Below are 13,077 nucleotides of genomic sequence, written 5' to 3'. Positions count from 1 at the left end.
TTTGTTTAATAATTGCTGATTCCTTTATTTAATAGCGCAGTGCATGCACTGAATTCTACAGATCACAATATTGTCATTTTAATGGTGAATACAGTTAGTTTTGTATTAGTCGATTAGCTAGTTTTTTTTATTTCCTTCCTTTAACAGCACGGATTCAACTGTTCGTACCACTTGACACCGGTTGGGCTCATTTCCTCCAAAGTTATCGGATTTACGCTGGTGATGCCTTCAAGTTGGGCCAGGAATTCGACATAGTCAACGTCATCCTTCAGTCCACGAACAACCTTCATCATAAAACAATATCACATAGTTGGATAGACAATTGTCAAGAAATTCAAACAATTTAATCGAACTTACCCCAAATCTCTTAATGATTGCCTCCAATTCACTCGTCGTCACAAGATCGGCCAGCCCAAGGGTGTGGAGTACTCGGTGGAATTGATTGACTGAGACCAGGCCGGTTTGCGGTTGGTCGAAGTCTTGGAACATTGGCTTGAACTGAAATCGATAATAAAAATTGTCCCTCAATTTTATTTCGAATACAAAATTATCATCGCAAATTCCATTTCTCATCCCACCTCGAGGCGACGCTGATAGACGCGAAGAGCGAGACGACGCATTCCAGAAATGTAGCGACAATATTCCTCTTTCGTGAGCTCCTTGTCGTAATCCATCTCTTTGAGAGGACGCCAAGCTTGAGGCTATATTAATAAAGTTACAAATTAATTTCTTAAAAGCAGATTAATTTTAACCGAAACAACCTCAATTCGTGGAGCTTTCTCCAAGTTGGCGACGGTGAAAACTGTTTCAACCGTGTTGAGGAAGCAACGCCATTCAATCTCCATGGGGTCATCGGGAGACGTGTAGCTATCAAATTTGCACAGGTGGTTATCAGAAAAAATAATTATTAATTATAAGCATAAATGTAAGGTTATCATCTCACCAACAAGTCAGCACTTCAATCTCTCGTGGCGTCAACTCAAACCCGGCCCGGTCCATGGCGCGATGGAAGTCAATAGTTTTGATACGATCGTGATTAACATAGTCGTGGTCACGGAGAAAGTCGTATAGTTTGGGACGATTTCGTACCATCTGCAATAAAATTTATTTAGCTCATATTGCTATTCAATTTTATGATTATATTCTAAGTTTTCTCTTGCACAGCTTACTCTCGCCTGAATCTTGTACATGATTCGTTGCAAGTCATTTTCTTGCCATTTTGGCGTTGGCCTGGGGCGGCTGAGTTGGTATAAGCGTCCAGTTTTGTACTTGGAATACTATTTAAAAAAGTAAAACTTATATAGTTAATTAGTCATTAATTTTAATAATTTAATTAATTATTAACTGATTACCCATCCCGGCTCAATATTCTTGGGGTCAATGTCGTCCAACAGTTTAAAGTAGTTGAACCCCAGGGAGTCGCAGTACTGGACGGAAATCGCGTCCAATTCATCCGCCGTGAAGTAGTAGTTGAGCATGGAGAGAGTTTGCTTAAATTGCTGGCGAGAAACGTGCCCATTGTTAATCCTAACAATTAAAGTTTAATAAAAGTTAAATACCGTATTTGTAGTTTAGAATTGCTAGCTTGGATATGTATCACTTAATTTACATACCTGTCGAAACCTTTGAAGAAATACTTGATATTGCAGCTCTCAAGTTCCACTCGACTTCGCAATCGGGCAATGGCACATTTCGCTAATTGCCGAATTCGAAGAGGAATATCTTCCATGTTTGTGGCCCCAGCTCGTGGAATCGCCATGATCCGATCAGGTGAAGGGGTTAAGATCAGTGGCATTTTCTCGATTCCTCTTTGCAGAAAGACTGTAAATCCCAAAATATATTATGCACAAATCACAAGAGAATAAAGTAAATGCAATTCTGTACTTGATTCAATATCATCATCAAATTTTCTCCAGCATGCCATCGACTGATCGTCCTCCAACCGATAGTAATTTATCAAGGCATCAAATTCGCCCTCACTCAAAGCAATCTTTTCCCCCGGTCCAATTCCCATGTTGGCCAAGGCCCGGCGAAATCGGTTCGCTGAAATGAAGCCATGATTCATGAGGTCGAAATCCTAACAAATTCAGAAACAGATTACTTATCCAGCAAGGGGAATATTGAGACAAAAGTTTATCATGAGCCCCTCACCCTGAAGAACTCTTTCGTTCTGACCCTAAATCGGTACAAGTATTGTTGAAGACGTTCCATCAGATTTCTCAGCTCGACAGCTTCACTTTGTCCCAGTTTCGGTTTCAATTCGCCCGTGAGACCCATTGGAATGGGGGACGGTTTCCCAGCCGTGGGAGAAAGTGCGTACGCTCCAGCGTATCGTTGACCTATTGTAAACTCAAAGTTGCAAGTCTTTGTTTATACAAATGAAGGATAATATTATCTCACCGTAAAAAGCGTTCGCCCTTTTGTTGATGTAGTCCTTGCCTAGAATTGGCCTCCTCCCAAACCCACCAACGACTGGACCCCCTTCGTAAAAGCGAGAGGAATCTTGCGGCAAACACGCCCCAGCCAAGTGCTCATCTTCGCAGGCACATTTACAGTGAGGAAATCCCCACACGGAACTGTTCTTCCCAGCCCCACCCAAATCAGGGGGATATTCCATATCGTAAGGGGGGCCGTCCGCCTGGTAAAAATCATAAGAATTCCACAAATTCCATCAGATTTTCATATTATCCTAATATGTACATACGTACCCCGAGGATGGGCTCAGGTGGCTTTTGGGGACAGATCTTGGCGTGGTACGTGTCATCCAGGTCTTCCACGAGTTGAAGAAAGTTGACGTTGTAGTCTCTGGTGGCGTATCTGCGTAATATTTTAGAGATATTTTATTGGAGTTACATAAATATGTGACTTTATTTTTTTTGTATTCTGTAGCAAGTAAACATAACTAACTTTTTGCACAAAAGAGCAAAATCGGATTCCACCAGGTCTGCATCCAAGTAGACCAGGAAGCGTTTCAGGTGAGGAACCGTAGCCTCACCAGACTGTCGATGAGCGAACTGGGTAAAAATGCGAGAAAGTGAGACGTTTTATGACAGACTAAACTATAGGAATTTCGCCCAATTCGGGCATGAATTGTGCAAAAAAAAGAGAGAAACTTTCACCACTGATTGGCACAACGGACTCGTTATGTTTCACAGAGTAACCGGAAAAGAAACCATATAATGTAATTAAAGGAAGAATTATTATTGTACAGGAAACTGAGCCCTGTCACGCAAGCGAAAATTTTCGCTTTTTCTCCAATAATTTGTCTACTTAACCAAATTAGAGACTAAATTCTACCTTATCAAATGTTGCATTCAATGTTATGAGGATATGACGATCAGCCCTTTTCACGATTTTATGCCAAATCTCGACAATCCTCTCTTCATCTTTTTCACTCAATTTGTTCACGGCTTTCGGTTTCTTGAGCTGGTCTCGCGATGTGATATAATTCAACTGGATTTGTTCTTGCAAACTGAGAGCTGAGAAGTGAACCAATTAGAAAAAAAAATCATGACATTTTGTGCTTATTTATCAAAAACAGCTCACTCGAGTCAAACATTTCAGCCATCCGTTTGTAGTCGATTTGGTCATCATACGCGCGATAATAGTTAGTCACCGCGTCCAACTGTCGCTCCGTGACGCCCGCTTCTGGAACCAGCGTGTCGTTGAGGATGCATTGAAACTTTTCTTCAGAAATGAGCCCCTTGCAGGTGGGGTCACAACAGCGAAACTGATCCGTGATTTTGATACGGAGGCGAAAGTAGGCAGTTCGCAACCTGGGTGAAAGCAAATTCGTCTCAATATGTGCATTTTTTTGTATGAAAATCTAGCCTACGCACCTTTCCAGAATGGATGGAATGCAGGGCTCCGTTCCAAAGACGTGTTTTCCACATGCCTACACATATACACAAACACAATGCGTTTCGTTATATCGATCACTCCCACAACAAAGCATGAATGGAAAAGAGAAAGTAATTAAGAAAAGTAGTAGAAGCGGCATTATTCACAAAAGAAAACTGAATACTGATCAATCAATACAACGACTTTCTCCACGTATACGTGCACCACTTACCCTTAGCTCAACATCCGACACTTTTGGGAAAGGAACTTGTGAAGCACAATCCCTCAACTGGTCCGCGATGTTGTCGTCTATATACAATATTTATTTACAATTTAATTTCATACCCAAATTTGTACACACGACCAGGAGGGGAGAATAAATTGGGATCATAAGTCAAGTCAGGAGAAGAATGGAAATCTGAATTGCCAATTGTATCAAAAATACGGAGCAAATGTACGTTCAATTGTGGTGAAAGGCAATTGTGAACTTTCACCACAATAGGAGCACGATAAATCCTAATGTGAAATAGTAACTTTCATTCATGTCGTGGTCGTGGTTCTTTTATGGTAACTTTGTTGTACTACTTACTGGAAATCATTAACTCGTGGAGGCGAGAGTAGCAAATCATTCCGTCCGGCATTTGGAAAAATTCCGTGATCAACTGCACCTGATCCATGTTGAAGGGAACTTGGCACATGAATTTTTCGTGCATCATGCATTTGAACAGGTAGTCTATTTACGGAAAAGAGGAGACAAATAAGCCAAATACCAATGTGCGTAAATTCTTGACCACAAAAACTAGTTACCCGAAACGACGCCAAATTCGAGGGGATCATGTTCCGAGAAATGTTTCTTGATGTCGTACCCACATTGGCGTGCGACTGCCCTCATTCTGTCCAAATACTCGGCCGTACATGGTTTCAGCCCGTACGTGTCCAGACACTGGAGTCACAGGAAACAAAAGAAGTATGAATTAATGATCAGTAGTGGGAAAGAGGATGAATGAATGGATGGCAAAATGTGATTAGAAAATTGAGGGGATTAGGCTAGATTTTGTCATTTTGAGACAAACTGTCGGAGTATTTCTGACCAAACTGGTGTATGTACTAGACTTGCCTGTGGTTGTAGAATCTTGGGAGGCTTATCTGCGTTTGACATGATTATTCTGATGGTTGTTTGACCAGTGAGACTAGGAAAAGGTATGAATGAATTTGCTGTAATAAGTTTGAAGGACACTGTTTAAGTGGAAAGAAGTCAGTTCACGTTCGATATTTTAATTTTTGAAGAATCGCGTGATAAATAATTTTATTGTTACACTAAAGTTAATTTGCGAGGATTGGTTATGTTGTCATATCGATTTTGGAAGAAGTCATTTATCTGCGAAAAATATTTTTACAGAGAAAGACAGGAAAAAATAATGGATTGTCTCATATTCTCATCTTGCCCATATCATATTTGTCATACTTTAAGTGTCTCATGGATTACAAAAAAGTAAGCATATCGTTTTGTTTAGAGAAAGTAAAGTTCATTAGTTTTGAGCATTGCATAATGCATGCATAATGCATATTTATCTACTAAATTATATCAATAAGTGCATTGTCTAATCATAAATAAGTATTTAATAACAAACTGTTTATTTAAAGTTATCAAAGTAAAATATGCAAAATTGTTAACTTTAAAGCATATGCTTATTTAACTTGTGAAACTATGTAATCAGGCTTTTTACTCTTTTATAAAGAATTGGTAGTGTTATCCTACTGTTGACTGTAAGTTCAGAAATGGGGAAATTGAGAAAATCATTTTCTTTTCCATGCAGTAGCAGTAACCCATTTCGTCTCTATGTTTAGGTAGTTTCTCATTCTGGGCAATGAATTATTTTATTCAAATCAGACATCCTTAAGATTCACAATTGCACAATTTACATATTTTTCATTCTAGGTAAAATTTCTTACTTCACAGAACCATTGTCACCATTATCACAAAATTACTAGCACATTGGTATAAATTATGTAAATATATTTTATTTTATTGGAAGTAATCATTAAATATATGAAATACTTTAACATTTAGCGAATTACTGCAACAAAAGTCGACATGAGATTCTACATCGAAAATTAAGTTTCTCAATTTCCCCAAACTTGCAGAACGAACAGAATGACACTACCTTTCATGGAGGAAAATTCAGAGGTCGTATACTTGAAAAGTACACACGCTTATCTCATCAAAATTTCAAAATTTTCATTAATCATACTTAGTTTTACCAGAAATGCCAAAATTAATTATAATTAACTTTAATTTGTATCAAAATCCCACCAGCCGCACACTGGTGAAGGAGTATCAATCTCCCCCTGAATCAAACTTTGGCAGAGTTTGGTTTGAGATTGGGATTGACGAATCAGCGCGTTGGTTTGTTGGTGGGTGCGTGGTGACGGGAGCAATAAACGCGAGACGGACGCCATTCCTCGTCCCTCACTCGCCTCACTCTTCTTCTCTGTCAACTATCCGGCTCCACTCCACATTTAAGGTAAAATATTTCTTTTTTCAACAATTTGAATAATTATTTGCACCCTATTTGCAACAATTGTCGCAAAAATTTGCGTAAAACGTGCCCCTCGTCTCAGGTGAGGTTCTGAAGCTGGGTAGAAGGCTGTATTTCAGTTGGAATGGTGGTAAAATTCTTCCATATATTATTGTAATGCGTCATATGATGACGAATTAGGAAAGATTATATATTTACCATTACTGGTAAGATTAAAGGGTTAGTTTAGTACTAAAGGTTAATATTTATTGTTGGTCAAAGTAATGGAAAGGGGAGGAGGAGGAGAAAGAAGTAGAGAATTTGGAATAGCGTAGCATTAATGCGAAGTATATTCTATTCTAGGTGACGTCATTATCATTGTGTTGTATCTAATAAGATTAGAAAGGTCAAAGGTTCAAATTTTGAAAACGTTTTGTATTGAATTGATTTGAAAACATTGAATCGAGTAGAAAGGATAATTGGATTGACTTGCTGGTCATATTATTATGCAAGTTGGCTAAATTATTGCCATCGTATACACATTCCATTCCAATCAAAGCTAATACATTCTCTCTATTCTTGTTACAGATAATCAAATCGAGTTGAGCGAGGTCATCACCTTTCCTCCACTCCTTCTCACTGATTCCACCAGCACGGAATTATACGAAATTTAGTTGAAGATGTCTGGTCAAGACTTTTCGGACGACATTACCAACGGTGGATTCGAGAACCATGAGGGTGACGAAGAAATGTTAACTGCTGGGACTGGAGATGAGTTTCAAGACGACTCTATGGGCGCCACCAACCCCAACAATAATGGGGACGAGAACAGGAATGGTGGTGAAGACATGGAACATCAAGGGAACGGGGACTCTAGCGCGGCCAACAATGCCGCCACCTCTGACCAGTATGTCCTCTTCCTCCTCCCACTCTTATTTTCATATATAAAAATACGATAAGAAACAATTTTTAATTGGTTTAAAAGGTACAAAAAAAGTTGAGTTTTGTATGACAGACAATCTCTGTCGTATATTGGTTCGAATTGAAATCGTCACTCTCTCATTTAATTGTCATTTGAAAAAGTAATTTTATTAATAATTGAAATCAGATATTCAGACTAGTGTTTTGCAGATTTTGATGGTATTGAGCTCCCTTCTCTTGGTCTCTGTCGATTCGATTGTTGTTGTCGAAATTGTCGTCAGTCAAATTTTACAACTGTATCTTGTTCATTTGGCACAAAAAGACAAAACTTCCAACTCTCTCTCTCTCTCTACTTGACAACTTTCACTGCTCTGGTTTTGCATAATATTTCTCACTTCTTGTCCAGATTGTTGATTATTGTTATATTATTTATTATTAATTATTATCAGTTTGTATACTTTTTATATTTTGATGGATTGATTGATTCTGCGCTGATGAATGAGATTTCTGTAACCAATACTTAAACTCTTATAATAATTAATCTTCTTGTCGACTGAATGTTTCCGTCCGTTCGTATGCTTTAGTTTTTCTCGTAATTTGAGTTCATCAGGCAGAATCAGATCGATTTTTTGGTCACGATGATGATGATGACGACGACAGTGCTCAGTAGTACAGTTTAGTTGGTTGTTGAAAAAGGGATGTTTAAAAAGGGTGATTTTGATTTGGGCCTTTTTAGGTACTTCTTGGGAGCTCAGTTACTTTAATGGGCACCTAGGACACACGGCCGATCCGCCAACTTGACATTGGCATGCAATCTCAAAAGGCAAATAAACCTCCTCCTACTACTACTACTGCTCCACCTTGTATATGCCAATCGCGATATAAGCGACAACGACAAGCGCTCAGTGACGCTGGTCTACGATGGCTGACCTGACTTTTTTGTGACGTTGTTGATGACTGACTAAAAAAGTGAAACGACACTTAAAACTTAAAGACGAGCTTCGATATGGTGTCCCTCTTCTTCGTTAGTAGATTACACATTCTCTCGTCCATTATTATATTTTGTTTTTACAAATTATGATTCCAATTTGTTTTAATTTTCAATCAAAACCTGGTTCTCTTGTGACTCACTAATTTCTGACTTTTTACAAATTCCTTATAAGATTTAATGTCACTCATGGACAAAACTTTTCATCAATCATCATAATATTCATTACAATTTTTGAAATTCATGCCTTAGAGTTAATTAATCAGGTTCCTTGATTTCGAGTTGATCGATACATATATAATGCTCTTTTTTTTATTATTACTTATTATTTCAATTGTTGCACCTTTTCTGATGAGTAGATATCTTTAAATTTGGTGATGGGTGGGTTTAGGTTGCGTGATGGTTGTGAGAGTCTTTCGTCTTGAGAGGATTGTTTTTTTTACTTTGAGAGACGTTTCTTCATAAAATGAATCGAGATGCATTATTGTTCATTCTCCTTCCTAAATTTGATACTAAATGAAACATAAATTTGCTTGTTAACTAAGTGTTTTTCCTCATGTAAAATGACTGAATTTTGTTAGAAATTGTGTGTTTATAAAAAAAATTTATAGGAAAACTCTTTATTGGGGTTAAAACTTTTTAACTTTAGACTTTCACCGTCAATTTTCTTATAGGAAGCTGTTTATCGGCGGGTTATCGTGGGAAACCACTGAAAGTATGTACACTTCAATTTTTCTTATACACTTTACATTCGTATTAATAATCAGTAGATGATTTAAATAAGAGAAGGATAAAACTGGATTTTAAAGATGGTTTATATATTTTTGCAAACTTTTTCAAACCTGACTACTACTACTACTTGTGTGCTCTCTCCAACCATGTGTGCAACTTGAAAACTCAATCACTTACTTCAATCGAATTCAAAATCCAACTTGTTGACCCACTCATGATAATTGATTGATTCAAAAACCTAAAGAGGATTTGAGAGAATATTTCGCAAAGTTTGGGACGATCGAGTCTTTGACTTTGAAAATGGATCCGGCCACAGGAAGGTCGAGAGGATTTGCATTCATTGTCTTCTCAGAGACGGCAACTTTGGACAAGGTGCGTAATACTCATTTTTACTTATTTTTAGCTTAACATTATTGCCCCTATAAAAATATCAATTCTTGTCTGGTTATGATGTCAAATTCAGTCCTGCTTCTGAGTATAGTTGAGTGAGACTACTGTTACCATCCATCCTATCTGAACTATTCAAGAAATTATCCCTTAATTATTATTATATTTACAAGTCTCCAACCCACACGGCATGAGTTTCAAATGGGTTGAAATTAATATGTTTTGTGTGTTTTTGTACTCTATATAGGTCATTGAGGCAGGAGAACATGTCATCAATGGAAAGAAAGTTGACCCAAAGAGAGCCAAGGCTCGTCAAGGCAAGATATTTGTGGGAGGACTGACGCAAGAGATCAGCGATGATGAAATTAAGACCTACTTTTCTCAATTTGGCAACGTAAGATTACTTTGTGATTAACGAAAAATTATTTATTTTGTACAATGTTAAATGATGACAAATACAGTCCTGCTGCTGAGCTTAATGATGGATACCCTCTAAACCATCCAATTTTTTTCTCTGAAATATAATTATTCCTAAAAATACTACAATTTGGTAGTTAATCTGAGTCTTGTTGGTAATAATACTAATAATAATTTAATTTCACTAGGTTGTAGAAATGGAAATGCCAATCGACAAAGTAAAGAACCAAAGAAAGGGTTTCTGTTTTATCACCTTCGACAACGAGCAAATCGTCCAAGAGTTGTTGAAGACGCCTAAGCAGACAATTGCTGGGAAAGAAGTCGACGTCAAAAAGGCACAACCACCACAAAACCCGAGAATGATGGGCGGATGGGGTGGTGGTATGGGCATGGGAAGCCGTGGAGGCGGCGGAGGACGCGGTGCACCTCGAGGTCGTGGCGGCAGGGGGCGTGGCGACTGGAACTGGGGAGGCTACGGAGGACAAAACGCTGGCGGATATAGCGGTGGAGGCTACGGACAAGGTTATAGCGCGACTGGGCGTAAGAATGCCAGTGACTTCTACTTTTAAAATTTGTTTTTGATACTTTTTACTTCACTTTTCTATATGTATTATTGTTGCGTTATTAATTTCGCTGGCTAAAGCTAGATAGCTAGAGTGAGAGATATAGTAGAAAAAGAAGAGTACAATTTAGTAAAATGTATATATTTATTATTGTGATCAAGTACAACCACAACAACTCCTTCCCTCCCACCCACCTCTAGATTTAGGATCATCATGGCAGGGTCATATATAATCAGAGCTGGGATACTTAATCCTGAAATTTGAAAATTGTAATTCATAATCTAGCTGTGTGGTTAATCCGCCTTCGGATTAAGATTTGATTAATTCCCCATTCAATTTTCTATTGCTTCTATTAACATGATCATTGATCAAATGAAATGTAAAAAAAATCTTTATCCAGATCGAATTAATTGCACAAGTTTAATCAATCCCAAATCGATTAATCCCCCAGCTCTGTATATACTACATACATATATATTTTAGTTGTTTGTAGAAGTAGGAGAAGCAGTTTCAGTAATATTTTCTATTAATTTGTTGTTTGTTGCTGGCCTGTGTTGTGAATGAATGTCTAAAACTAACCTTGCATGCAAGAAATTGCAATAAAAACTAATTATTATTCTGGTCGTGTGTCTTAATCCCTTGTTATCATTCATTTAGTAGTATTTCGTAACCAGAGTATGAGGGTGACTAGAAGAAGCCATGCCATATATAAAAGTACTATTTAGCAGGGACATAAAAGGACGCTATATATTTTCATTTTGTTTTTATGATTTAGTATCAATTAATTTAAAAAGTAAAGCTATATAGCGGTTGCATTTTATTATAATTCTTGGACAAATTATTAATTTTCTACTCTTGGTAGTTTAAAGTTGGGTTTCTTTTGCTGTTGAAATGACAATTTTAATTTCTTTATCATATGCCAGCTTTCTTGCAATTTTGACGTTTTTGTTTTTTCATTCTCAGGCTACGGCGGGTATACGGGAGCATATGATGGATATTATGGCGGTGGGTACGGAAACTATGACTATTACTCACAGTACGGTGGTTATTCAGACTACGGTGGGTACGACTATGACGGTACGTCAACTCCATCGCGAGGCGGTCGTGGAGGGAGAGGTAATTTCTTGTTGTGACCCCTTGCTTCTTCGCAATGCTTTAAGTTATACGGGTGTCAAATGTTCATGAGTTGTTGAAAAAAGGATTGTCTGACTGACTTACAGGGACGAGTGGAGCGGGGGGCTACAGCGGCAAGACGAGAGGTCAACCAAGAGGCGGTCAACCTAGGCATATGCCATATTAAATATCTGACTGACTCAACTCCCTCATCATCATCATCCTCCTCCTCCACCACCCACTTTGAAACATTATCATCAACTACAAAAAAATCCAGTGCTGTTTTAAATCGCTCTCCAACACTCCAACAAGCAGCAGCTCATCCTTTTCTATTATTGTTATTACTTAATAATGATTTACTATGTTAATTTATTAGGTACCGATATTTACTTTACTGTTCACTATATTTACACGCTACATTTGTAAATTATTATTATCATTATATTCTTATTGTTACCGTTTATTTGTCCATATCCGTGTTTTACTTGATGCAATTTATCGTGTAATTCAGAAACTTTATATTAGGTACCGTTATTAGATTATTAGTACATCATTATGCAGTAGATAGATAGCAAAATTTGTGAACTTGTCTCATCATGTACTATTCTTGATAATCTGCGACAGAAAAAGAGAGAAGTAGACGTTGGAGAAGACTATTATTAATTTGTTATTATTACTGTGAGAAGAAGGCATGAATATAATATATAATACAGGACGCTTCAATTTCAATCAGTAATTTTTTGTTTCCTTTGTTATTGGCTTCGTTGTTATCATACTTTCGTTGACCAGGGTTATCTAGTTTTAGCTTAACACTTGTTTATCGCTAATTTATTAATCTCCCAAATTTCTCTATAGCTGAGAGAACCCATGAACTTTTTATAACTGAAGGAGCAAAGAAGGAATGCTAACTAAATGTTTACCAACCTTGTGAAGAAAGAGACGCATTTTTAAAGTAAAAAGCAGTCAGTATCATTTAAGCAATGAATGAATTAAGTGATGAACACGAGTGAGTATGTAGTCCAGAGAGAAAAACAAATGTTGTTGTTCAATTGTCGTGCATGGTTTTATTATGATCGAAACATGATCTTCGAATCTTCATTCCAGGGAAAAAAATTCAGATTCAAAGATTCATGATTTTGATAATCCCCTCTAACCGTCCCTGAATTTTACTGGGCCGGTGATGGGTCTCATCTTCTCTACTCGTTTGTACGAAAAATAATAAATGTCTAGTTAGATATTTTAATTTTTACTGGCAATTAGATGAACGAGTTATTATTACCACTATAGGAAAATATAAAGATAGATAGAAACCTGTATAGGAGCGAGGACATCATATAAGATCGAGCTATAATAGATGCCATTTTAAAAAACTATCAAATTTTTACCACAACCACCAGGAAGATCATCTATTATATAATAACCTAGTTTCGATGTCCAATCCATCCTAATTAATTTCCATCCATTCTTTTGTGTAAGACGAAATCATAAGTAGGTGGTTAAAAGTTGATGAGATTGAAAACTTTGTTTGATTTTATTAACTACTAAAAAAAGATGTCTGTAATCTTTGTCTTTCTGGGATTACTTACTACTTGATTGA

General features: G+C 37.3%; 2 protein-coding genes across 6 annotated transcripts; one reads left to right on the top strand and one right to left on the bottom strand.

Annotated features, from left to right (window-relative positions):
- On the bottom strand, window positions 1–4,901 carry LOC110842654. The gene is made up of 19 exons (XM_022088436.2): window positions 4,648–4,901; window positions 4,430–4,573; window positions 4,073–4,149; window positions 3,840–3,895; window positions 3,547–3,776; window positions 3,298–3,479; window positions 2,908–3,014; window positions 2,709–2,817; window positions 2,401–2,638; window positions 2,152–2,339; window positions 1,885–2,077; window positions 1,614–1,821; window positions 1,353–1,527; window positions 1,170–1,277; window positions 944–1,092; window positions 762–867; window positions 579–701; window positions 358–498; window positions 1–284 (listed from the first exon to the last, which is right to left on the bottom strand). The coding sequence occupies exons 1-19, from the start codon at window positions 4,730–4,732 to the stop codon at window positions 141–143; spliced, it is 2,763 nt and encodes a 920-aa protein (XP_021944128.2). The 5' UTR covers window positions 4,733–4,901; the 3' UTR covers window positions 1–140.
- A 1,315-nt stretch (window positions 4,902–6,216) lies between these two features.
- On the top strand, window positions 6,217–12,934 carry LOC110845219 (RNA-binding protein squid). Of its 5 annotated transcripts, none has more exons than XM_022091591.2 (8): window positions 6,217–6,365; window positions 6,948–7,266; window positions 8,943–8,983; window positions 9,245–9,372; window positions 9,635–9,781; window positions 9,993–10,326; window positions 11,331–11,483; window positions 11,588–12,934. In XM_022091591.2, exons 2-8 carry the CDS (start codon window positions 7,040–7,042, stop codon window positions 11,665–11,667), a joined length of 1,110 nt encoding a protein of 369 aa, XP_021947283.1. In that variant the 5' UTR covers window positions 6,217–6,365; window positions 6,948–7,039; the 3' UTR covers window positions 11,668–12,934. The 5 variants fall into 5 exon arrangements, with proteins under 5 accessions (XP_021947283.1, XP_035703024.1, XP_035703026.1 ...); XM_035847131.1 differs by having other exon boundaries at window positions 9,993–10,344; XM_035847133.1 differs by having other exon boundaries at window positions 9,993–10,344; window positions 11,567–12,934.
- The last annotated feature ends 143 nt before the right edge of the window (window positions 12,935–13,077 follow it).

This window comes from Folsomia candida, unplaced genomic scaffold (assembly GCF_002217175.1).
Source record: "Folsomia candida strain VU population unplaced genomic scaffold, ASM221717v1 Fcan01_Sc002, whole genome shotgun sequence".
In the NCBI taxonomy this organism is placed as follows: domain Eukaryota; kingdom Metazoa; phylum Arthropoda; class Collembola; order Entomobryomorpha; family Isotomidae; genus Folsomia; species Folsomia candida.
The sequence above is the reverse complement of the archived record's forward strand: the minus strand, read 5'-3'. Positions and strand labels throughout refer to the sequence as shown.

What these genes read in the sequence shown, in the direction of transcription:
- LOC110842654 (XM_022088436.2), bottom strand. Translation starts at nt 4,732, where the DNA reads ATGAGGGCAGTCGCACGCCAATGTGGGTACGACATCAAGAAACATTTC. An exon ending in CGAATTTGGCGTCGTTTCGG is followed by an intron (nt 4,574 to 4,647) that starts GTAACTAGTTTT and finishes TTCCGTAAATAG; the next exon opens with ACTACCTGTTCAAATGCATG. An exon ending in TGTACAAGATTCAGGCGAGA is followed by an intron (nt 1,093 to 1,169) that starts GTAAGCTGTGCA and finishes ATTTTATTGCAG; the next exon opens with ATGGTACGAAATCGTCCCAA.
- LOC110845219 (XM_035847131.1), top strand. Translation starts at nt 7,040, where the DNA reads ATGTCTGGTCAAGACTTTTCGGACGACATTACCAACGGTGGATTCGAG. An exon ending in AGACGGCAACTTTGGACAAG is followed by an intron (nt 9,373 to 9,634) that starts GTGCGTAATACT and finishes TACTCTATATAG; the next exon opens with GTCATTGAGGCAGGAGAACA. An exon ending in ACTTTTCTCAATTTGGCAAC is followed by an intron (nt 9,782 to 9,992) that starts GTAAGATTACTT and finishes TAATTTCACTAG; the next exon opens with GTTGTAGAAATGGAAATGCC.